We start from the raw sequence: 26863 nt of genomic DNA on the forward strand, positions 1-26863 counted from the left end.
ATATGTAATGTTTATAAATTTGTAATTGTTTAATCTCTACATTTATCTCTGAATCTTAAGAAAATAAGTAGTTACATGTTACACAATTTAAAATTAAAAGGGTTCTATTTTTACAAACAATCAGTTAGCTAAAACTCTGCGTTTTGATTCTAATGCTACTAATCTCCAAGTTGCAAGTAGTAAGGAGGGAGGCCGCGGTCTTAGCCAACTGCTCCCTTTTCGCTTCTCTCTCTCGATTTCTCGGCCTCTGCCTCAATCGACTCTCCCTCTTTGTTCTCTGGCATCAATTCTTTTCAAGCTATCCTCTTTGTTCAATCGCCAACACAAAGAACCTCCGGCCAGCAGTAGCTTCTCTCTTCCAGGCTTCCGGTGGCAGTCCAGCTACCTCAGACCCTCTCTCTGGTCTCAGCTGTTTCGGTACAATGGTGACCAAACTCCTTTCTCTCTCTCTCTCTCTCTCTCTCTCTGTGTGTGTGTGTGTGTGTGTGTGTGTTTGTGTTAAGATGTGAATTATCGATTTTTTCGCTCATTAGTATCATCTAAACAGTTTTTCACTTTGTTGAGATTGTATTGCTGTGGGGTTTCTTGACATTGGCTATGTCGTTCATTGTAAGCGTCAGTTCTGTTTTCAGGATGATGAGACTGTGTTTGCAAATTCTAAAAGAGGAATTTCAAACATAGAGCTCTATATTAATTATTGATAAGAAAACGGTAAGTCATTTCCATGCCGTTGCTTAGCTATTAGAAAGTGTTTGAAGCAATTTACTTGTTATGAACTGGAAATCATCCGGATTTCTTAGATTTTTTTCAATTTCTGAATCTTTATCAGTTCAAATCATTTTAATGGAACTGTACAGTGAACATATTTTGCAGTATGAATTATAGTTTGGATCTTACCTATGATGTAGAATAAATTCTTTTTTCTTTTTTTGAAAAAAAAAGGTGAAATGTGTTCCCAATTTTCTGGATTAGGTTTTGGGTATAGATCCCTTACACTTTTTTTTAAGTTCCAGCAAAAATACAAATGTCAAAGGGTTTGAGTATTATGCAGTCAATGACAATTGAATTTGGGATGGTTATGGATTGTAATGGTCAAATTTTAATTGAGTTTAGGACATGTTCTTGTAGTATATATACTATATGCATTAGGCTTTCTATATGGATTTTTGAGTTTGGATACGTTCAGTTTTGGAGGTACCGACTTATTGCCATCCTAGTTACTGGCCATAGTGTTGTTTCTCACTTCTCTTTTGTTCTTTTATCCACTTTAACATCAAAGTTTTGACTTCAATACTTTGTTTTTGACAGGACATACGACTAAAGGACATGTTCAGTCCAGAAGGATCTATGGACAGAACAAAGATGATGAACTAAGTTATTCCAGAGAACTTCAACAGAAATACCCTTTTTTCCCTCATTTTTGAAGTATCATAAAAAGATCGGAACTGCTCATCTTAAACTAGAGATACTTATATTTGGAGAGTAATAGTTTCTCCAATGAATTCTGTTTTATTGCCTTTGTCCCTCATCCTTCGGTTGCCTTCCCGCCTGTCGTCACGTCGTCATCAGTTACAACCTCAGTACTCGATCGGTCATCATGTTCATTTCAAGTCTTCTGTTTCCCGCTCATATCCATCCAATTCACATTGTTGTTTATGTGCTCACCAGCCAGCAATTGGTGCTATGGTTCCTTCAGATGAGGGACCAGTATCTGTAATCAACTTTGAAGATTTTGTGGAAAAAGATTGGTCATTTCTTGATTTTGACGAATTAAATCCCAAAGAAGAGCATAAACAAAAGATTGCCCAGATAATTTCTGCAGGAGGGATTGAAGAGACTTCAAGGGTTTTGGTTTCAGTTGGTTCAGAAGAATTTGTAGATCAGTTGGTTGATACATCAACCTGCAGTCTTTTGCTTGTTGTCCATGATTCACTTTTTCTATTGGCTTGCATCAAAGAAAAATATGACAAGGTTAAGTGTTGGCAAGGGGAGCTGATTCATGTGCCAGAAAAGTGGGCTCCTTTGGATGTTGTATTTCTCTATTTTCTGCCAGCGTTGCCCTTTACACTTGACCAAGTTTTTGGAACGCTTGCAAAATGTTGCTCACCAGGTAATTGAGAAAGCCATTGATTTGACTAATCTTCTTTTCGGGATACGTTTAGTATGAGGTTAAATGTGGTAATATATTATGGGGGTAACAGGTAACCTTATTTAGTTATATTTGGTTTTGAGGTAAAATTTATACTAGATTTATATATCACTCCTAATAAGTTCATTGCACTACCTTCCTCTAGGACAATATCCAGAATGACATTATATCAGGCCAAATAGAATAAATTTAACCTCTCAACGTTTCCTTTATTTTTTTTTTTTTTGAGAAGACCATATGCTATTTAAGTAACATATTTCTTGATTATATGCCATATATGTCTTTAAAAGAAAAGAAGAAATATTAACATGTTATTTAGGTCCTTTTCTTGGCTTTCTAAAATCCCTTTTTTAATTAAATTTTATTGTTTGCGCCTCACTTGCATTCCTAGGTCGCAAGACTCTTTTGCATTTTAGTGCGCCTTGAGGGCTTTAATAACTATGAATAAAAAGTTTGAATACCTGTTGGAGGTTTTTACTTCTGCCTATTGATTGTATAGGTGCAAGAGTGGTGATAAGCCATCCCCAAGGGAGAGAAGTGTTAGAGCAGCAAAGGAAACAACATCAAGATGTTTTAGTATCTGAATTGCCTGACAAGATGACACTGCAGAAGGTTGCATCTGATAATTGTTTCGAGATGGTTGAATTTGTGGACGACTCAGGATTATATCTAGCTGTTTTACGGTTTTCTGGAGCTAAAAATTAGTTTTGCAAAATTTTTGTTGTGAAGATTTCAATGTTACATTAAAATGTGAAAGGAATTGATTAAAAGTTTGAATTCAGATAATTGTGTAGCTTTTGACTTTTAGTTTTTGAACTGTTCTACTCAGAAGGTGTCATGCAGTTGGTTTATTATTAACGGAGCTTCTTTGAGCTTAATCTAATTTGGGCATAATCTGATTTGGTTCAGTGGAGAAAGACATATCGATTACTTGATTCATCTAAATTTAAGTCTCCTCGACCCTGATCTTTTACTTTTAAAAAAATATATAAATAAATAAATAAAGCTTTTCGGCAAAACCTTGACTCAAGTCGGAACTAGAAAGCATTGCCATTGTATTGTGGTGTGCACGGTGCAGTAACTCGATGTACGATGCCTATGGACTCAAAACAACTTGGACTATGATATTCACTTCCTCCCTTCGTGCTTGGTCATTTGATATATGATTCACAATGCAATTCAACTCAGTTTTATAGGTTCCGACTCTGTATCTTGATCGGCTATGGTGGGCGGAAATCCAGAGGAGAGAGATGGCGTTTTCTGTAAGCTTTGCCTGGTTGGATATGGATCCACGGGTTTGGGCCTTAAGGTTTGCAAAGCTTTGGGCTTTTCTCTTTCTGGACCTTTGAGACCCTTTGCTATTGTAGAGCTTTCCTGTTTAGCCATGGACCTTATTCTGTAATCTTTAGCCTTTCAATGACTCCTTATCTTAGAATTAAAAAAAAAAAAACAAAACCTCTCCAGAGCTTCATCTTTTCAAAATAAAAAAATCTAGAAAAAATAAAAAAGAATAGTCAATTAACTTCACAAAATATTTCTTTCCTCCTATAGTTGGGAGTGCCATGCAGATCACTCGTATCATTCTAATAAACCTCTGCGTCTCTTTAACTTTAGGAAACATGATAAACGTTGGTGAGAATTCAAACTCTTCCAGTTCCTTTCAATTGTGTAGTAGATGGGTTTCCCTTGTCTGGAGCAGTCCCATCATTCACATATTCAATGCTTTTGAATCCACCATACTCCATTATCCTCAAGATCAGAAATCATTGCCACAATGTTTTCTTTTTTTCCTGGAGATGCTTAGAATCTCCTCCAGGATACAATGAAGACCAGTTCTGAAACAGAACCCTCTTATCCCTTTCCTACACATTCAAAACTCCAACTGTCTGAAACTATAATTATTTCAATTTGTTTGAATTAATGGAGGGAACTGATTTCCCAACTGCCAGAGTTTCCACTCAATGTGGATGATCACTTTTAGATAGGAGTCCAGAATTGAATGCATTTTCTGTTCCAACACCGAGTAGAAGAGAAAAAAAAACTTATACCAACAAATGCTCCATTAATAAAAAGAAATTTAAAAAAGGGGGGAAAAAAAAAAGCTGACCTCGTACAGAAAACTCAAGCATTATACCACTCTTCCAACCTTTCTCCCTCTCTCTCTCTCTCTCTCTACATTGAATATTAAAAAAAAAAAAAAAAAAAAAAAAAAAAAAGATAAGGGACAAATTTGTTATCAATCAACCGAAGAAACTAATAGCTAAAATTGCACTTTCTCAGAGGAAGATTATTGTGTACTGGCTTCCAAGTACTCAAACTTCCAATAGCAAATAAGATAAGGACTGCACTCAGCAAACAGCCACCACACGCCTTCTCATTAATATATTAGAAGATCGAAAATCTTATGCCATTGCTTGCCGCAAATAAATTGTATTCTTCCACAGTAGCCTCTTTCTTATTGCAAGCAGCATCATTTTCAACTTCATCTGCTAAAACTTTCGAAGAAATATCTCCAACAATTCCATCTTTTGAAGGCAAAGGATCTGGTTTACATCCTGTTGATAGAGCTACAGGCCCACCAAAATGGAACAAGGAAAAGCTGGTGTTATTCACATGCAATTTGGCAGAATTATCAACTTTTCTACCTTCTCTATTTGGAAGCACTTCTATTGCATGTGATCCTGCCAATGCCGCCTTCTCTGCCTTAGTGTCATTTAAAGCTTCCTGCACTGCACGCATCTTCAGTTGCTCCTCTGAGTTCAAGCCATTTGGTTTGCCAACTGGCTGATAAACTGGTACCGGACCAGGATTAAAAATGGGAGTTGCCAATTGCTGAACAGGACTATACTGCATGCATAAACGTGAGTTTCCATTTAAACCATAGCTAAGAGGGCCAGCATATAGATAGTGGTTAGTGTGGGGAAAGGGCATTAATCCACTAGGCGGAGCAGCTGGCCAAGCAACTGGATTTTGATGGTAGTAATTCAGTGAAGGAGCTTGAAAGACAGGAAATTGTAAATTTTGGTTTTGCATAGGTGGAAAGATGCCTTGATGTTGAGAACCTACATTAACAGTTGGTATTCCACTATCAGTACTTTGCACAATTTTTGTTGATAGATTTCCCAAAGCATTCATTCTCAGACCATCAGGTGGAAGGCCAAACAGTTTCCTGCCTCTAAATTCCCCCCCTCCACTCATACTTTCCATTCCCACCTCATGAGAATTGGAGAAACTATTTTGACATAGTGAGGTTTCTCTTCCTTCTGATTGTTGACTGGTATCTTCTGAATCTGATGTGGATGAGCATTCCAGATTTCCATGGCTCGAAGAGGCTGTATTACTATCTCCCTCGCTGAGGCATGATGAACAGTTATCAGAATTTGAACCACTGCATATACTAGGATCAGAAGTCCCACTTGAGCCAGAGTTCTTTGCAAGACATGAACCAACTTCCTCATAAGGAGTTTCCTGATTCACTTCCACATTTTGTCCATTCTGGCAACCTTTATTAGGGTTTCCTGATTTCCCTGTATGATTCTCCTCATGATCAGTTTCACCAAAATTTCCTGTAACTTCACTAGAACAGTTATCAACACTACAGTTAACATTTCTATCAGGTTCTAATTCTTCAGCCTTCAAATTAGATGACTTCAAGGTAACATCACAATCTGAGTTGCTACGAGCATACTTTCTGTGTGATTCCGTAGGCTCCCAAACTTTCTTAGAATGAAGCAAATCTCTGCTAGAAGAATTGTTTGCTGTGATGATTTTGCTTTTGGGTCTTACACAACCTTCACGCATGTAATCTATTTGCCCATACTTGTTCCCACGATAAAATTGCTTGGACATGTCCACCGTAGATTCTGCCTTACCAACAGATTTGCAATCTCGGGCGATTCTTGCTGCAGAAACATGTGGTTCAACCTTCACCCTATATTCATTGTTTTGGTGACAGCTGCAAGAATGATAGTCATATTTATCATTCATCCTGTTGTTAAGAGAATGAAACTTCTCATTGAACTTAAGGCCACAATTTCGAACATTAGGCTTCTGACCGTTTATCCTTGACTGCCTATTCAACCCATTTAAACCCCTTGAAGGAGTCTCAAAATTATCACTGTAATGTCTTGACTCAGATCTGCTAACCATAGCCCCATTTTCTGAAACATTTGCAAGTCGGCGTCCATCACACCACTTCACAGAGGGATCTAGTGGAACTTCTTTCCGAAATTTCAATCTCCGACGAGAAAATTTTGATTGTTCAATCATAAAAGAGCCCATCCCATCTTTCACAATAGTGACCTCTCCATCAGGACTACCACAGGAGCCGTCTTGCATTGCGGAAGTGGCATAACCATTTGAGAATTGTTCTTGAATATTAGGAAATCCAGGCCTGGATATAGAAATGTCACCAGTTTCACTAACCGTATCCCTATTGCTGACAGCATTATCAGGATCCTCGTCAACACTTGCTGATGTTTCATCCTTTGAGACTTCAAGAGAATCATTTGATTCAGAGCACTTCTTTTCTTTATCCCTTTCCTTTCCTTTTAACCTCTCCTTTCTTCGGAGCTTTTTCTCTCTTTCTTTTGTTCTTCTTCTCTCCTTGCGTTCTTCTTCTTCCCGCTTTTCCTTTTCCTCTTCTTCAAGAAGTTTCATCTGCGAGAAAAAAAAATGCTATAAGTTCATATATTTTTCCTAAAAAAAGAAAATGAAAAACTCCTTGGTTTTGATTTACAACTCAAACTGAAATCTTAACCTAAATTTCATGTAGTAATACCTGTTTTTCCAATGTGATAATTTCTTTGCATGCAACATGAACACGCTCTTCCAAAAGTTTTAATGCAAGGCAAACAAAGATACTGTGTGCATTTTGGCGTGCAGTTCCTTCTCTGAAAGCCTTTTCAACCTGAAAAATGTATGAAATGGAATAAGTCAAGGAAATTGAATATTCAATTCAAATATACTAATATGGGATTGATTCTTGTACACATTGCAACAGAATCTACACTATGATGCCAGCTATTCATCATCTTTTTAGCAAATCAATATTAGATAAGATTTTATTACAACTATTTATACTAAGGAGGGTGATGACGAGGGAGATAGAGAAAAGGGGTGAGGGCCTGAGAGGAGATTATTGGAACAAGTGGCTATGAGTTTGTCCTGAAACTAGATTTCTTCAAATAGAGCTCCAGTTTTTATTGTCAATGCCAAAACGAATGCAGATATCAGAGTGCAGTTATCAAAGGAGCTCCTAAGAAATCAATTTATTACATAGTCAAATAAGAGAATGGCCCTATTACATGTCTAAGCTTATAATTAATTTAGAAAAGAAACATCTTCTCTCCAATTTGAAAAGGTAAGCTTACAATTAATTAAGAAAAGAACATCTTCCCTCCAATTTAAAAAGGACTCGTAAATTAGAGAACCTATCAATCACATTCCTTCAGTAATTCTATCTATGTCATTGCAAGAACAATCTCTTTGACCTTCCCCTATGTCCCATACAGGAGGATTAGGAGGATAGTTATTTTGGAGGGAAAAGTAATTCAATAGTTAGTTTGGAGGGAGAGGTACTTCAGTAATTAGAGCAGCAGTTACAGATGGTGGAAACAGTTACTGAGTTGTATAAAAACAGAAATGCCCACCTGTAGAGATTCATTCAATGATCAATAACAAAATATACTTCTTCTCTTGTTTTCTGGTTCTTTCTCTTCTCTCTATCTCTCCTTTCTCGTCTCTTTTCTTCTCCAGATTCTTTCTAGTGCTCTCTCTCCCTCTGTTATATGGTTTTGGGTTACTGTTACAGAAGTGATAGATGACGGTTGGAATCAGAGCTTCATTTTCATTGGGCACTGTTCAAATCTGCTTAAGAGGAGTTGAAAATATGGCTCAGTGCATGGCGGGCCCCAAATTTCAGGGTTTTCATTCTTGAAGCTGTTCTTTTCACCCATTCTTCTTCATTCTCTCTTCTGTTCTTCTTTCTCTGATCTATCTTCTTCCTCTCTTCCATTTCTCTTTCCTTTCCTGTGCTCAGGTTTATTTTCTGGTCTTCTTCCTTCTTTTCTTGATTTTCCTTTGAAATCTCTTCCCTGAATTCCAATTCCGCTTTCCAGATCTCTTTTCATTTTTCTAGAAGTTCTTGAATCTATTCTTCTGTCCTATCTTCTTTCTTTCTTTATTATCTTCTTCTTCTTCTTCCCTATTTGTGAATTTCCAAGAATCAATACAAAGAATTTTCTTTCTTTCTTTCTTATCCACTTCTCTCTAAATCTTCTCTGCTTCTGCTTCTTTTTTCAACTATTTCTCTCTCTCTCTCTCTCTCTCTCCTTATTTCTCTGTTTTGAAGGGCATTTCAGGTCTGGTTTCACTTATATGTCCTTGTTTCCAGTCTGCTAAAAGACTACTTCCTTCTCTTCTACTGAAACTCCATTCTTGAAATATTTTATTCATGTAAGTACAATCTTGGAACCGAAGGGTTCTTCAAGGAATGCCGCAAATTGTTGACAAAAGATTAAAAGAACACAGAGGAGTTGTTGTATCCAAAATGAAAGAAATTGGATAAGTTGTTAGAAGGGCTGAACTGAAATCCAAAGATATTCTCAAGATTTGGAGCTGAAATCCCATTCCAGAGGGTTTCATAAAAAATGAAAAGAAAATAGAAACTGTTGCATATCTTTCTAATGAAGATACACTGGAATTGAGCATAGCACAAGAATAAGAGGAAACAAAGGAGTCATCAATCACTGATGTGAAGGTTCTTCTAGGGCAATTTACAATTGATTCCGCATGGAAGGAAATATTGGTTACTGATAACAGTGGATGAAACTCTTAATTTGAGTTGTGATAAAAAAATCCTTAAAACACACTGAAGCTGAAATACCCAATTTTTCTTTCTCAAAGGAAAGAGTGCTGGATACTCTTGCTCCTGGTATTCAGCAACTCATTAACAGGGTATCAGGTGTTTATGGAACAACAAAATCATAGAGAAATTATCAGGAAACAAGAAGAATGTTTCTCTTGCTGAAAATGTTCTGATTAAAGAAGTAAATATGGAAACTATGAAGAAGAGAAGTATTGAGATCTTGGTGGTAGTTTATTTGAGCTGAGATCATGTAATCAAACGAAAACTAAAAAAAAAGAGTTTGAAATTAGGAGAAGAAATATGAAGAAAATGTGATCCTTGAGATACTGCAATCATTTACTGTTCAAAGAGAGTTGAGTTTGAAATGAGGAGAAGATGGAGGAAGAAAATCTTGCCCTTGGTGCAGCTGTCTGTTTACCAAATGACTTCCCATGTTGCTGCAAAAGATGATCACCAGCAAGTTTCCCAGGTCTCATTTGATGGACCAACTTCCAGCAGAGTTTGAGCATCCTTTGGGACAAGAATGCACCCATAGTATGGGGTAGTATCACATACAGGAGGATTAGGAGCATAGTTATTTTGGAAGGAAAAGTATTTCAAAAGTTTGTTTGGTGGAAACTAGTTCAGTAGTTAGAGAAAAGAGTTTTAGAAGTTGGAAACAGTTAATAGTTGTATAGAAACAGAAACACCTACCTATGAAGATTCATTTAATGATCAATAACAAAATACATTTCTTCTCGATCTCTGGCTCTTGGTCTTCTCTCTGTCTCTCCTTTCTCATCTCTTTTCTTCTTCTGCCAATTCTTTTTATAGGGCTCTTTCTCTCTATTTTCTGCTTTTGGGTTACTTTACTATCTTATACTTGCACCCCACCCTACTCATTATGTAGAATTTACCCGTTATTTTTCATTCTTTGACTCTGCATTCCTCTTGCTGAACTTACAGAGAAAATATTTTTTTTGCAACTTATCAATCAAGACGACAATTACAGGCGTAATGCCAATTATTATTGCTTTTTCCGCATTGGAAAAGCAACATAAAGGCTACACAACTGCTAATAATAGTCCTTTCCGTCAACATTTTTAACTGGGAATCTTTCCCTTACGCAACTTACCACATACTCTCCCAATGCTAGAAGCCGTCATATGCACATTTTGGGTTCAAAAGCTCCATACAGGTAATGACAGCTCTGAACAATTTATTAATAATTTTTTAACTAGAAATCAGAAAGAAGAGTAAGCATATTGCAAAACTAGGAAACTTGCCTGTTCCTTGAAAATAACAGTTGCAGCATCTAGAAGAAATTCTCGAGCAAGTTCAGGACTCTTCGCATGCTTTTGGGGACGGGAGCATTCTCCATCCAGCTCACTTCCATCCTTGTCCATGGAATCATCATCCTAGATGTAGAAAACATAAATATAACAAATTAACTGCAATAACAAAGGATTATTTGAGAAAAACATTTGACTCGAGAAAATGGGTATAATTAAATCTGAACTACCTCGTCTTCCTCTGCCTCTTCAGCATGTTCAAAAAATCTTCTGATGCTTTCCCCTCTGGTAATTGTAACAAATCCATCACCTACAACAAGCCTGCCATGCACACATTGTTGACCCCTTAATGCATGAGCCTTTACAGAAAGCTCAGTACAGCGGCCATCTAATTTCCAAGCCCTCAGGGTGATAAAACATGCTGTTAAACCACCAAGATCTAGGCCATGAACTTGAACACTTCCGTTCATGCCTACATTTTCAAACTCAAGAATGTCAGATTTTCCTTCTCCTGTTCCAACTGCCCATTCAAAGTGATGATATGATCCAACAGTATCAGCAAAGGTTTGGCGCCAGTCAGCCTGAATTGTGTCATCAGACACCTGCAGAAATAGTAAAGAAAAGATGCATAACGCCAATCATAGCTGCAATGAATTTTTGCCAAATGCTCATTACTATATGAGCTAGTAATAAAACCAATAACATGGTTGATAATTCTCTTGTGATAATTATATCTTCACTCTTCAGCAACTCAAAACCCCAGAGATTTAGAAAATGAAAGAAGCACCTCATATTGGAAAGCTGTATCTGCAACACAAAACCAACTGGTGCAACGAGGTTCCCGCCGCATGCGCTTGAGCTCCTTCAGCTCCTTGAACTCCCGAATAACATTCCTTCTACAATCTCTGCAAAATCTTTTGCTGTCAAACCTGAGGCAAGAAGACATATTTTATTGAAGAAAAGAAGCATAATTTAACACAAAATCCTGAAAGGAACATGCAGCATGATAATTATCAGTACACAAATAGGAGTAAAGAAAAAGCTGCTGTAACCAGTTTCAGATATAACCGAGTAAACTTTAGGTATCTAAATTTTTCATGAGAAAAACGCACAAATTTCACACCAGAATGCAAAGTTGTAAAAAAGCAAACCACAAAAGGACTAACGAGCATAACACTGAAATTTCTTTTTCATAGCAATACTTTGTTGTGAAAGGGCACACTTCAGTATCCTGTCCTACAGTGTGTTACATACATTTGCACTGTTAGACTGTAAAGGAAAAGTATTAATGGCGAAGTATGGCATATCAATTATTATAAAATGCATAGAGATGGATGAAAGTATCATTTTCATGTACACCCATCCCCATGCAATGGTTGAAAAGATAGTGCTCATATGAGCATGTAAGGCCTCACCCTATCAGCAATTTTGAAGCTAGTCATCATATGGCCCTTAAACAAAAAGTTTAAAATAGATATTCTGAATTGCCAAAAAAACAAAGTCCAATCCTTAATGCTAACAAGATTAAAATTTAAAAATAAATGGAAAAATTAAGAAAAGGAGGGAAGTATGGGGAGATAGAGAGATGGAGAGAGACATAAATGGGAGGGGGGGGGGAGGGAGAGAGGGAGAGCGAGATAAAAAAAAAAGTTTATAAAACTCTCTCCCTCTTTCTCCTATTGCTTATCAACCACCCCCCCCCCTCTCTCTCTCTCTCTCTTTCACTTTGGCTAATTTAATAGATAAAAATTAGGAGAGGAAGGGAGAGAGACATGAGAGGAGAGAGAGATAAAGTGAGTCCCATGCCTCTCTCTCTCTCTCTCTCTCTCTCTCTCTCATATATATATATATATATATATATGTCCCCTACATCTTTCCCTCTCCACCATACTTTCCTCTCTTTCTTAATTTTTCCCATGCATTCTCAAAATTTTCTGCATTTCAAGCTTGAGCTTTGTGTTTTTTTTAAACAATTCATGACATATATTTTCAGCTTCTTATACTCAAATAACACAAAACAATTTGCATCAAATTTCTATTGTGGAGCTGACATCAACTGAATTCATTCATATATATTATATTATTATGCCACCATGCCACATCAGCAACATATCATCAAATGGTGTTGATGTCAACATGCCACATTGGTGCTACTTTAATGCTATTAACACTTTGTTCTTATGATGCTATCAATGCAAAAGAAAATGTCATTATTTGCAACAAGTCAAAGTACAGGTATTAAATGCTAAAATTGTTATAGTACAATTCATGACATATATTTTCAGCTTATTATACACAGAGAACACAACAATTTGCATCAAATTTTTAATGAAGAGCTAACATCTACTCGACTTCGTTCATATATATTATGCCACATGCCACATCAATACCATGTCATCAAATGGTGTTGATGTCAACATGCCACATTGGTGCTACTTTAACGCTATTAACACTTTGTCCTTACAATGCTATCAATGCAAAAGTAAATGTCATTATTTGCAACGAGTCAAAGTACAGGTATTAAATTGCTAAAAACGTTATAGCACAGGATACCAAAGTATCCTTTTCCCTACTTTATTAAATATTTCATTAAATATTTTCAATAGATTTCTGCACTTATGAAACAAGAATAGCTTGTACATTTAAGTAGATGTCCAATAAAGAATATTGATGTGTGTGTGCGGATAGATGAGATGGCAGTAATATGGCAGGAAAAGCCACACCTTTAGTTGGGAAGTTGAGTTGTTGAGAAGCTACCAACTAGTAGCTAAATAAGTTAAGAAGCAGTTACTGAGTACATTATATATCTCATAGACTCTCTCATATCCTCATTCCAGATTCTATAAAGAAATAATATTTTCTATCTCCTCTCTATCTTCTACTCTTACCTTTTCTTCCTAAATCTCTTCTGTTGCTTCCTCTAATACTCCGTGTCCGACACATATTCATTTACTCGGACGCTTGAGTGATACATTCATGCATAGTTAATAGATAGTTCTTTCTTTCTCTAAAGATGAAAAGCATGTATTTATATAAAAAAAGTTATTTGGTTGCATTTTGGATGATGTACTTGGTTATATTTGATTATTTATTTAGACTATAATTATCACTATATAACTTTATATATTTTTTATTATAGTTTATTTTATATAATATAAATGTATCCAAGCACCCGTATCTAAACTTAGATCCATATTCTCGTATTTTCTATTTAGAAAGTTCACAAGTCAGACATAGGGATATGCATCCATTTTTGACACTCATATCTTAGTCCAAATAACATAGGTTGCTTCTATAGATCCTTTGTTTGCTAACATAAACATAGCTCAAGAATGACAAATCATTTGAAGGATAACCTTAACAATTATAACAGTGCCACAGATGAACCTGGTTTGGGTGCACAAAACTAGGAAAGCACGTCTTAACATTGGACCATGTGCATCCTTACTCTCTCTCAATTTCCCCTTGTCCCACCTCCCTCCTTTTCAAGTCCCCAACTTAAACACAAAATACTATCTCTGTTGTTCGCACAACAAAATTAAAGTCCAATTCAGTCCTTTGTTATATATATCATCTGCTCACCCTCTAAAATTCTCTATCCTTCATGTCTATCCAACCTATGCTACATCATCACACCTTATCTTTCTCATTATTTTTCAACTTGTTAACATGCGAGTTTTAAAAGGTTGTAATTCTTTAACACAGGATCCTGCTCAATATAGAGTTCACTTAAATGACCACCATAATAGCTAAAACTATGATAATGATAATATAGACAGTGCTAATTGATATTATGGAGGCAAACTTGATGATTGTTTCCCCAACATGTTTTCTTCCTTAACTCGCTTGAAGACCTTTTATCTAGTGAAATCAAAGAGCAATACAATTTCTTCAATGCAGTTCTGGTACCAGTCTAGGGAATTCAGAGTGACATTTAGTTTTTCATGACCACCATCTATGAAAAGGAAAGCATAAAATTTAAGTCCATTGCTTTTCTGAAGTTTCCATATTTCTTCCTCATTGTTAGTTATCCCTTTTTCCTTTTTAATTATGCCAAAATGGCCTCAATCCATTTGAATTATAGACTAAATTTATATGGGTGGATATAAACAGCCACAAACCCCACATACTCATGGGTATGGAAAATACAACCTGAGTCGCCTTATTCTTGAGCGAACAATAGTGCCAAACTGCCAAATGTTCTATTAGTGTGGATTTTGAAGTTGCTCTTCCCAAAGGAAAAACATTACATATTTGACATGATATTCTATACCACTGGCAGGAAGTGAACATCAATCTCTTTTTTAAAGAGATAGAAAAATACTACCGCTCTGTGATTGATAAAGTCATGGACTCATATTGTGTGCCGTAATGGCTGGATCAGTGCACCTCAGAGCCTGAGTGTACAACTCTCTTTGCATAAAGAAGACTGCGAGTCTACTCCTTCTATCTTCTCTCACAATTATCATACCATGTCTTGAAAATAGCCTTCAGTAGAGGTAAACTTATGATGGATGATTGTCCCATATCCATTAGAGTATTGCAAATTTCTTAGTTATTCCAGCTATCTAGTACTGTCTCTTAATGCTTCAAACACCGCATTTTTGGTGCAGAATGGCTAAGATATCTCACCAAGAAAGAAACTATAAAACTACAAGGCCAGTGGCACATAGTTCTCCACCATTTTAGTTTAATCTGACGAAAATAATCACTAACTTCCCATGCTGCCTAGATATTTGATTTTATTGATATTATCTATCACGGAGATTGCTAGGCTGGGATGATGAAATAAGCCATAACCATTTCACACTCTGAGACTTCTAAAATAGAAGATATGAACAATTCTCAAAAGAAGATCAGCAAAGACCTGCATTCTCTAGACACCATATTAAAAATTTTAAGTCCTTCATGCTGTCAAATTACATTATGTTTTCTCCTTTCCTAGCATCATCATGGACCATCTCCATTGTCAGTAATTAGCCTTACGCTCCAAAAGATGCAGATTGGCCATCTAGCTTTGAGTACTTCCCTATTCAACCAATTTTTAAAAGAAATGGTGTATGTAAAAGATAAGCAATGGCTAAATGCACGAGCACACACCTGTACATGAGCCTCTCAATAAAATCCTCTTCCTTCATCCTTAAAAGAGATTGTCGAGTCTCTTCTCCAAGTGCTGACCAGAAATCAACTAATGTGTCACAAGAAAGCCTTGCAGTATGCAGTGCACATGTTTCTCTTGTTCCATGTCCTCTACCATAGCTTGCCATTCCTTGGCTTATCCAACCCCGACCTCCTCCACCACAGGCATCAGGATAGAGCAACTCCCTTTCCCGTTCCCTTGCCCGTGCGCTGTCAAAGACCTGGTTTCAAGTAGAAATGAGCTACTAAAACAGAAATGAAAAGCGTCCTTGGGCAATCAAATTAATCAGCACTCACATTTTGGAGATCCTTAAGGGACTTTGAATATAAATAGCAATTCAAAAGTGTCAAAGAGCCATCACGTATTGCAGTCAGACCCCCCCAGGGATGGACAGATGGATCTTGAATTTCATCTTGGCACCCATTCATCATATTTGATTCTCCATCACTTTGATTTTTTGAGGCTCCTGTTCTGTTGCAAGAAAGGTGGCCACCTACCCCCTCCTGCTGCAAGGACTTGCCATACATAACAATCTGCAAGAAACCTTCAAGTAATAGACCGTTGCATCTGGAACAGTACATGTTCTTACGAGCTTGCTCAAACAGGGTTTGCTTGTCAATCCGCAGAAGCTTCTGTCTAGCTTGTGGTGACAGCTCACTCCAGAACTATGCCACAAGTACATAATTTTGTTACTAACTGATCACAACTCAATTAACATAGCTTGCTCAAACTTGTAAATGCATACTGGGTCTATGCACCAAACATTCACACATGAATAACGAGAGAATTGTCTTCGCTTTTTTATTGGCAAAGTTTTGTAACCGCATTTCAATCAGGTTGTCATTAAAATGAACAAACATAGAAATCAAAACCTTAATACTTAGTCTTCTAAGCAAACAGGCAAGACACTGGAAAGCCATTTCCTCAACAGGGATTCTATATGAAATTATCCGGTCACCAAATCCATAACAGAAAAAGCTGATACAACTATACCCAATTGTAACTGCCCCACAATCATAAACTCTAATAGCAAATGAACTGCACATATATTACATAAACAAGGTCTTATAGTGGATCTGGGGAACATAACACTCATAATCCAAACACAGAGAGACGCTAAAATAACACCCAAACAACAAGGACTGGCCAGAAAATAAAATCATCACAGAATAACTTGAGAAGCAAGATCCAATCTCTACCAAAACAAACCCAAGAAAAAAAAATAGAAGTTATATAGAAAAACAGTAATCCAATTCAATCCCAATTCATATTTAGACACAAAGAAGAAGAGTGTAGTACCTTCTGGAGCTGATTATAGCTAACATCGTCGCGATGCTTTGACCAGAATCCATTGGCTGAAAGCGAGTAAACGCCCGATGATGCATTACTGAATTGCTCATTTCTCTGCGCTATTCCTGGCATCTTATTGCTAATTTATAATTTGTCTTTAGAAACAAATAAAATTACACTAATACAGATTCATCCATCATCTAATCTTCCAGTTCTACACCCTCATTTATAGCTAAACACGGATCCAAAAAGCGATCGATTCAAAGAAAATAAATCGAATCAGAGAGTAAAGACACCGTGATTCAATTTGAACAAAAATGGATTCATTAAAAACACATGGATCGCGTACTTGTGGGTTTACAAGAATTTATGAGATCGAATTGGAGGGAAGAAAAACAAGGGAGGAGTGGATTGGATTGTAGAGGAGACGAAAAGAAAGAGATCGAAGGAGAGATGAGAGAATTGGGGTTTTTGGATGACGAAGATGAGATTTGGTGCTGCGTTTTCTCTTATATATATGGAGAAGGAGAGAGAGAGAAAGAGAGAGAGAGGGGCCTTAGAGAGGAGGCTTATGCATATGCATATGCTTATGCTTATGGTAATGGAAAATTTTGGTATAAGAGGCAGCGCTTTGGGTGACAGTCTAACAGACGGTTAAAATGGAGAGAGAGAGACTACTGTTACATTTTTATTTTTATTTTTATTTTTATTATTTCATTATATAATAATTCATCTTCAATTTATTTTTTAAAAAATATCATTAGAAAAACAATTTTGGAAAACACTCAGCTTATGGCTACACTTCAAATTTACTTAAAAATATTAAATTTTAATTTTTCGATATAATTTATTTAAAAATTTAATTAATAAGTAAATTTAAATTAAAAAATAAAATTTATCATTTTTTACTTTTATCGTATAATACAAAAGCAAATTTAGTTTTTTTACCAGTAAAATATTGGGGTGTTTGACAAATATTAGATTAATACTTCTTATTTCTTGCATTATGAAATAATATTATTTTGTTATGTTCTATATTATCGAATAAGCAAAAAAAAGCTTATATTTCAAATACTCATAATTGAAAACTTTTTTTTAATTCAAAAATTCAGATAATTATATTTACTAATAACATAAAATATTATTCTATGCACAAATAAACTATACAGTACATAGCGAATTTAAAATGAGGTTCGACCAGTATTTTAAAAAAAAATTATACAATTATTAATAAATTGATTAAATTCGTACAGACAACTTTTGAGAGAAGAAAGTGTGGATAATTACTTTAGAATCCATTTAAAAATCAATCTTTTATTTTTTAAAATAACATTTTTCACTGAATAGGAAGAAACTAAAATTTGAAAAATTCCTGAACCTCACAGCAGAAATTTATCTGATCATTTTGAACAATTGTCCATAAAATACATACTGTTTATATATATTTATATATATTATACTTTATCAGGATAATACCAAACTTAAATACTAAGGTAATCCATGTTTGACGAAGCTTGTAGGTGACGAATCTTATAGGTGAGTCTCTTACCATTTCTTTTAAGAGTTTTAAGCTAAAATCTAGTAATCGAGAGTTTTTTATTCCAAAAATGATTGTTCCTGTTATTCTAAATACTTCAACAAATAACACAAATAATCCCCAGCAATTCTTTCATAGCATAACATAAAAAACATAAGAAATTCAAATAATGGTAAAGAATTTGAAAACACAATAAAAAAAATCATTTAATTAATTTATTAATACCCAATTTTTATTGCCCATTAAAATAAATGTTAGTCCTTAAGGTTAAAAAATAAAATTTCCACTACTAGACTATGTGATATTTTCTATATTATCATATAAAATCAATGTAAAATTAATTTAATTATATACCATCTAAATTTAAAATGAATTTGAGTTTATATATGTGAAATAAATTTTATATTTCAAACACTCATCATTTAAAAATAATCTAATTAATAGAATTACACATCAATTATTTATCATATGCAATTTTTATTGCCCCTTAGAGAAAAAGAAAATATTAGTCCTTAAGGTTAAGAAATAAATTTACCACTAGACTATCTACTCATATCTATATATTTATATAATTTCAACTAAAAATTAACTAATTACACATTTTTTGAAGTTATAAATTTTATATTACAAGATGAAATAAATATTGTTAAGAGTTTATATAAGTTAAATATTTTCTACATATTAATAAATATATCCTTCGATATAATTTAATTTTAATTAAAAAATTAAATTATAAAATTCCTTTTCCCCAAATTCTCTGCATGTTTCTCTACATATACTATTACTCACCTATAGCTAGATATATACATCAATTCAACATTATTTTACTAATTTGAATTTAAAGATGCAGTCTATTATAAATTTAACTGATATATTATTAATTCATTGAACTGGATATAAATAACGAATGCATATAATAAAAATAATTACATATTTATACTTTTAAATATATTTTGTGAATTTGAATTACTCGAAAAGTATTTTAAAAAATTCATACAACTTATTCATTTAATCGTAAAGTTAATTTAATTTTCCTTGTAAAATTATATAAATGTGTCAAGAAACGTTATCGAAATTTAATATATTATGATATTTTTTTAATAAATTTTAAGTGTGTAAATAGATATCTAGTCAATGTAAAATTAGTGGTGGATGGATCTATATTTTCTTTTTCTAAAACTTGCATATTAAGACATTGGTGTATTTTGGTTATTTACTTAAACAAGGCTTGTAATGCAATAATAATCGGCAGCTCAGCTACGCAAGCAACTCCAGCTAATTGGGCAGAATAGTTGGAGAAAAGCCAATAGGAGGAAAATCTCATTTGTAAAATTTGCCCAAATTGAGAGTTCAGCTAAGCAATCAGCTCTTGTATTTGCCTCCGCTTGACTTGTAAAGGAAATGTATATTGCACTTCTATGCATTTTATTACTATTTTATTATTTTTTCTCTTATTTTCCTATTGCATTTTACTATTTTTGGTAGTTTGATTTTTATTTTTTATGTTAGTTAATTAACAAGAAAATATGTTTTTATAGACACAAATTAAAGTTTGATTCAAAATTTGGTTGCATATTTTAGTATCCTTAATTATAAATTTTTCTTTAAATTATATATATATATGGCAATTATATATCAATTATTTCAACAGTAAAAAAAATAAGAATTACAAAAAGTTGTTGAGAATTAATTGGGAAATTTTAGACGTTTAATACTTGAAAATTAATTCATATGTTTCACAATGTCATTAGATGAGCACGTTTTGGGATTTTGGCACTTGAGGATGAAAACAAATAGTGACGACATTGTGTTTTCGGCGACATATGGTTTTTAAGAACTTCGGTGTCGTTTGCCGTTTTGGTAGCACACCGCAGCATAACTACTTCCCATTCAACATGCAATGCCTAATAATTTTTAAAATGTATACTATATATGGCTATTTTAATTTTAATTTCCAAGTCATTTGTCATATGTTTTTACATTTCATATATGATTAATTCTTTCAAAATTTATAATTACCGATACATTCTAGAACGAAATAAAAATGATTTTAATTTATTTTAAAATGTAATATTTTAAAATTAAAAAAATAAGAATTTTTTATTCTTAATAAATATATTCTTAACAAATATATTCTATAAAATAGACTAAACCTAAAGACCAAAACTAGTGTTTCTATCGGTCTCTTCCCTCTAGCCTTCTAAAGAGAGAGATCTCTCTCATTTCAATTTAATTTTTCTTTGGTCAAATCCTCTTTTGTGCAGAATTATTGCGGCTTTCCTCCTTTCCAGGCAAGGAAAGCTTTTCTTGACTGGAGCAAGAGTTCTTTCCTCCCAATCTTCTGGTGGATTATTGCCGCTTTCCTCCTCTCCAGGCAAGGAAAGCTTTTCTTGACTGGAGCGAGAGTTCTTTCCTCCAAATCTTCTGGTAAGGTTGTACATATCGATTTGGTTATTTTGATCTTGCAAATTGAGATTGATAAAGAGGATTTGAAAATGCCATGCTTTCTTCGTGAATGAGTTGTTATATTTTATTAAATCAGTTATGCCAGAATTTTCTATTATAATAATATATCTTTTAGAGTCTTTTATTCCTCTCCAATTTCTCAGTACCCAACAGAAACATGAAATGTGTATATAAGGATTAAAGGCAAAAGCATTACTTTCTCAAGAGTTTTGAGAGCATCGGCCATGGCAACATTTGTCATGTTAGCTGGGATCTTGTTCTTCTTGCAGAGAGCTTGGAGCTCTTTCCTTGCAAGGCTGTGAAAATGCATTTCCAATCAGAAAATGACGAATAAGAAACGATTTGTTTTCAATTTAGGGTTTTCTAACTATGGAAAATAAAAATTATAAATATATTCCATGATTAAGAAGTAATCAAAGTTATTTAGATATCAAATGAGATCACTTTAATAATTTAAAAAACTAATTCAGCAATAGCACACTTTTCTTAAATAAAATTTTAAATTAGAGTAACATATTTACAAGAGTTTTGATAAAAAATATTTTTTTATTAAAAAAATTAATTTTTTTTAAAAGAAAGTTATTTTCTATTTTTAAAAATTTTATTAAAATCTTTATATATAATTTTATTAATATATTTTATTTTTAAATTAAATTTACATAATAAAAGACAAGTTGTTTTGTTAAGAATATTTTTATAAAAAATATTTAAATAAATTATATTTTACAAACAAATGAAATGGTAGATTATAAAAAATTTAGACTTAATAACTATACAAAATATGCCCCAATATGAAACTTATACATATAAATCCTTATTATCATGAAATTTGTCCTTTTTTCCGAAAGTTTAATAAAAATAAAATTAATCTGCAATTTCGAATCCTTGAAAACATGGTTAACAATAAAATCCTTTATTATCATGACATTAGCCATTTTTAGAAAGTTTAATAAGATAGTTAATTTGCAATTTTAGAATTTTTTAATTCATAATAATAATGGAATTATCCCTTGAAATCATGGTTAACTAAATCCTATTTCTGTGTCCTACTACAAATATTAAAATTTTGCAACTCTAAGGCTTTATTTGGTTACGATTTATTTGTTTAAAAAAAAATTTATATGTGAATTTTTTTTCAAATTTTTTTGATTTTTTAATACTATATTAAAATTAATAGAAATTTTTTTAATAATATTAATTTTATTGTTATATTAACTAATATATAGCAGCAATATAAATAATTATTATTAATTGATATATAAAAAATACAAAAATAATAAAAATTATGCAATATTAATAATAATAATTTTTTTAACTGCAATTATAATTTAATTATAAATATAAAAAACCATAAAATTATCACCTTTTCAAACTAATAAGCCTAAATATTTGATATAATATTATAATACAACAAAACAGTTGTCCCTTTCAAAAGGAAAAATAAGTAGTTTTTGTCAGCTCTTTGGTATTGTTTGTATGGGAGTGAGAATGTTGTCATTTTGTTGAAAAAAATGAGTACTTCCAAATCTAAATTAATCAAATATTGTTGCAAGTTCAATGTTCTAGCATGCAACACTAATTAAATGAGATTATTAAGTATAATAAAAGTCTTAAATCCATTATTACTTTTTTTTTTCTAGAAAAAAAAAGTTTCTCGCTATATATATCTATTTAGTATTTTTTTTTATTTTAATAATTTAGATAAGCTGTGCAATATTAATTTTCTGACTCTCTTACAATATTTTATTAACGGTATTCAAAATTTTATTGAAGTTTAAAATTTTATAAAATAATAAAATTATTTATTTAACTCGGTTTATAAAAATTCAGGTCAACAAAATTTAAGTCGCGATTAGTAGTTAATTTTTATAAATTATTAATAATATAATTAATTTATCTTTAATTATTATAATTTATATAAATTTAAATAATTTAATTATTTAACAGATAATTTTAATTAATATAAAGATGTAAGTATATATTTATTTAAAAAAAACTTGTAAAATTTTGCGGTAGCCAAAAGTCGTTGCACAAGAGCAAAGGCCTTAGGCCTCACTAGAAAGTGACAAGAAAACAAAAAGTTTCCTCTTAGCTATGCGTTGATGTCCCTGCCTTCCATGACCACATATTTTCCAATGTCCCTTCCTTGGCTACCACCCATTTGGGGTGTCCCCATACTAGATTTCAATCTTGGATTTTCAAAATACAAGATCACATTGCTCTTGGTCATTTATCTTATACTTTATAAAAAATAAAAAATTATTTTTACTAATATTATGATCCTTCCCAAAATTTTCTGCTCACACATTTCTCTAAATAAAATGGATGACTCATTGCATTGTCGGTAATACATTATTTAGATAGTCTCATGAAAATTTTCAACACGTTTGAAATTGATGGGATTGAAAATGTAATACTTTGTTTCATATAGATAAACTCTTTTTATTTGTTTTATAAATTATTTTTCTTTTCAAAATAATATATATTTATTGACTTATTAATATATCTTATTTATTGTATTCTAAAATTTATTATTTATTAAAATAATTTAGCATCATAAATTATTTAATTTTTAATTAAAAATATAAATGAAAGATACATTAAAAAACTAAACAAGATGTATGCTTTTGCTTGTCTTTAGAGAAAATATTATACTTTGAATGACATTGGTGCTACATACGGTACAGTAGCTGCATACAGAAAATCACCCTCCACCATCCCTGACTCGCTCATTCCAACACATGAAAGTGGTGCTACATACGTTACAGTAGTTGCACTACTGGTGGTTTTTTTGCACGGAACCTAGCTTCCCTTTGCCCAACAATTTCACTATTACACTGCCAAGCCCACCGCCGTTTTCATTTCATCCATCATTGTTTTCAGATAGTTGTCTTCTCAACTATTTCCTTGGAGCGCCCAGAATTATTTTCCTCATAAGCTAACACCTGCCTCGATTTCACAACTCTAGCACCATTGCCATTCTCATCTCCCTCACATCCACTGGCAAGCCAACTTTCAACAATAGATTTTCAGCCAGAAACCTTGTCATATGCAAGGTCAAAATCAATAGAACAATCAAATGATGGTCAAAATCTCGTAGGCTTCGGATGAGATTTTAAGATTTAAGCAAAAAAAAGTGAGTAATTTTGCATTTAATGTCAATCATAAAGATAAAGCTGTCTCGAACCCAAAGTCAGGAACCAGAATCTATTTTCTATTTTCCTTTCATCCAAGCCTTGTTCTTTTCATTTTCCAAGGATCTCACTATACTGAAGTTAGATTCTCAGATACTCGGGCTAGTTCACCTACCATTTCCAACAAAACTATCATCAAGAATATATGCATCAAGAATAGCGCAGCCTTTGGCACAAAATTTTCAATTTAAAACAAGCAAAGACTCCCGTTTCATCTCTGTATCAGTAACTTCCACTTTAGAGTAACTTGTAGCAACCATCTTAACGATTTCTTGTGCATCGTTAACCTATAACATCCCTCCTATATGATTATGCAACCCTCGGGCAAGTTCCAGTCCTTTGTTTTTACCCTCGCCTGAACAATACCTGAATACATTTTTTCCCATGGCTTCCCTACTACTAAACCATATTTGAATGGTGAGTCTCACATCCTATCATGGACGTTAACTTCATCTTATAGTACCATTTTTTATAGTAATACCAATGAATTGTATGGCAGAAAAATTTGCACCACCTAGAAGGCAAAAACACATGTTAGCGGGTTAAATGACAAAGTAGATCAGCAAATCAGATTCCAGAATCCTATGACATTGAAACTGACCAACCAGAACTCTGAGTCAGAATCTATAAAGGTAACAAAACAAACAAACGAGAAAAACATAAGCAGCATAAGGGGAGTAAAGAACTCCCAAGAGGAGTTATATACTATTACCATAATGCCAAGAAAAGTAGAGAGCATAAGACTATCTAATAGCTCAGAACAGGATATTTAAGTTAAAATCACTCCCAAATAACTCTTACAAGTTTTTCCAGCATCATTCGGTGAGAATAACATATAATAGCCAACAAGTCCAAAACAAGTCAAACAAAAAATTGGATATATAATTAGATTTTGCCAATGACAATATTGGATTGCAAAATAGTACTGCCGCAAAAATTTAAAGTACTCGGTAAGGACGTAAATGAATCATAAATAATAAGGCAGGCCGTTTCAGGGGAAAACAAAGAGAAGGCTTTCCTAATATTTGATAGGACGCGCATTCCTGTCATTTGCATTGAACTTCAGAATTCATCAAAGCATTTTGGTTATTGGAACATAAGTGCCAATATGATCAGTTTCATAAGAGACTACAGCCACACGGATAGTCCACACACAAACAGTTAATATAGTCCCAGCATTCATTAATTCAAATTTCATTGCCGAGAGAAAGATAATCTGATTAATTCCCTTTTTTCGTAAAAAAAATTCTACACTTCGCAGACAATATCTAAATCACTCATATGCCAAAACCAAAAACTGCCCGTATCTTATGGAGAATAAGATCCCTCCATCCTCTCTCAGTGTTTTCCACCACAGTTGCATTACCGTATCTGCATGTGAAACAAACGAAAGCAAATATTGAGGAACAGTAAAACCATTGAAGTTGCCAAATTTCACTCCTTTTTTTTTTTAATAAAAACCAACCTGTCTTCCTCAGGAATGTCAGTGTGCAAAAGCTTGACAACAGTAAAACCAGGTTCAGGCTCATCCAAAGTAAGCCTTACCTGCAAACATCCAAATCCATTCAGTTAAGCATTCTTCAACTATGCATAAAAATTCCCATCACAGCAAAAGCAGCGATTAAATCATAATCCAAACTCCATTCAGTTCAGCAAATTCTACAAAAATAGGAGTTATCTCCTCCAATTTTCATAATCAAAAGCATTCAGACAAGAACATCTTACCGTTGAAACAATTCCATCAGGCCAGCTCCCGAACCTCCATTTCTGCACTATGAGCTTCCCATCTTGCAAATCCACATTGGTCCCCGTCACCGACCCATCAAAAATACTGAACTCTCCTCCTACCTCTTTACTAATTTTCGCATTACTCTGCGTAAAACCTTTCCATCTATTCTCATCCATCAATATCTCATACATATCCCTAGCTCTGCAACTAAACTTCTCCGTCAAACTTATTGTTTTAAACCCTTTCTTGGATTCTTTCTTTACCTCCTTCTCTCCACCTGCAAGCGCCGTCGAACCAGCGTCCTCCTTTACCCCCGTCGATTGCCTCTTGGGTGCGACCTTTTTCGTTTCCAATTCATCCTTAGCAGGTCCACCCTCGGCCATACTCTGAACATAAATCCTAACTTTCTCTTCAATAACCGGTTTTCCTTTAGCCACCATTGCTTCCTTCAATACCTTTCCAACTGGTCCATCATCCTTAACAATAACCTTAATTTCCGGGTCCTCGTCAGCATTCTCATCCGAAATATACGGGATCTCCACGGATCCATCAACCTTAAGCAAAGATTTGCCATCAGAATCCTTAGCTTCACCTTCCCAAGAAAGAGAAACATTAAGCTCATATCCAGGAATGATTTTACCCTTGCGAACATTAACGTAGGCTTCACCATCGACCTTCTCAAGCTTCTTGATCTTGAGGAAAAGATTACTTTCGCCGTCAAGGATGACGAGATTAGATAAAAGCTTGGAGAGTAGATTCCGCGACCATTCCAAACAATCAGTCTCGGCCCAATGCCAATTATGGACATTGGCACCATCTGGTCTTTCCTCTACGATCCATCGCTTATCGCCTTCTCCGTACTTGGCCATGGACGAGAAGAATTTAGAAATTTAAAGTAGCAAGCAAGCGGGATAAAGATTGAAACTTGAGATCAAGGGAAATGAGAACAGATTGATAGAAAGGAGAGGAAAGCGAAAATAATAAGGGGAAGTTTAGAAGGCTCTAGAAATAATTTCCCTTTTCTGAAAAAAAAAACAAAAATGAATGGGGGCAAAAGGAAAGAGGTTTTTGGAACGATCTAGAACAGCGAGCTGAATTAGGGTTTTAGAAGTTAGATTGTTCGCTGAATTGAGGGACACCAGGACCAGGTTTATTGATTTCAGAAACGCGACGCAGCGGCTCTCCTCCTACTCCTGTGTTCTCGGAAGTAGGAGCCAGC

At 34.0% G+C, this 26863-nt stretch overlaps 3 protein-coding genes across 5 annotated transcripts; 1 reads left to right on the plus strand and 2 right to left on the minus strand.

Annotated features, from left to right (window-relative positions):
• Positions 1-167: 167 nt before the first annotated feature.
• LOC110619985 lies at positions 168-2971 on the plus strand. 2 transcript variants are annotated; one of them, XM_021763515.2, is made up of 3 exons: positions 168-425; positions 1309-2110; positions 2649-2971. In XM_021763515.2, the coding sequence occupies exons 2-3, from the start codon at positions 1498-1500 to the stop codon at positions 2852-2854; spliced, it is 819 nt and encodes a 272-aa protein (XP_021619207.1). In that variant the 5' UTR covers positions 168-425; positions 1309-1497; the 3' UTR covers positions 2855-2971. The 2 variants fall into 2 exon arrangements, with proteins under 2 accessions (XP_021619207.1, XP_021619206.1); XM_021763514.2 differs by having other exon boundaries at positions 169-417.
• Positions 2972-4175: 1204 nt separating this feature from the next.
• LOC110620361 lies at positions 4176-17334 on the minus strand. 2 transcript variants are annotated; one of them, XM_021764069.2, is made up of 8 exons: positions 16728-17334; positions 15725-16093; positions 15389-15648; positions 11076-11193; positions 10519-10890; positions 10283-10414; positions 6930-7058; positions 4176-6808 (listed from the first exon to the last, which is right to left on the minus strand). In XM_021764069.2, the coding sequence occupies exons 1-8, from the start codon at positions 16848-16850 to the stop codon at positions 4535-4537; spliced, it is 3777 nt and encodes a 1258-aa protein (XP_021619761.1). In that variant the 5' UTR covers positions 16851-17334; the 3' UTR covers positions 4176-4534. The 2 variants fall into 2 exon arrangements, with proteins under 2 accessions (XP_021619761.1, XP_021619759.1); XM_021764067.2 differs by having other exon boundaries at positions 11076-11217.
• A 7570-nt stretch (positions 17335-24904) lies between these two features.
• Positions 24905-26846, minus strand: LOC110621260 (activator of 90 kDa heat shock protein ATPase homolog). The gene is made up of 3 exons (XM_021765463.2): positions 25641-26846; positions 25381-25460; positions 24905-25286 (listed from the first exon to the last, which is right to left on the minus strand). The coding sequence occupies exons 1-3, from the start codon at positions 26511-26513 to the stop codon at positions 25193-25195; spliced, it is 1047 nt and encodes a 348-aa protein (XP_021621155.1). The 5' UTR covers positions 26514-26846; the 3' UTR covers positions 24905-25192.
• Positions 26847-26863: the final 17 nt, after the last annotated feature.

Source organism: Manihot esculenta, chromosome 8 (assembly GCF_001659605.2).
Source record: "Manihot esculenta cultivar AM560-2 chromosome 8, M.esculenta_v8, whole genome shotgun sequence".
Classification (NCBI taxonomy): Eukaryota; Viridiplantae; Streptophyta; class Magnoliopsida; order Malpighiales; family Euphorbiaceae; genus Manihot; species Manihot esculenta.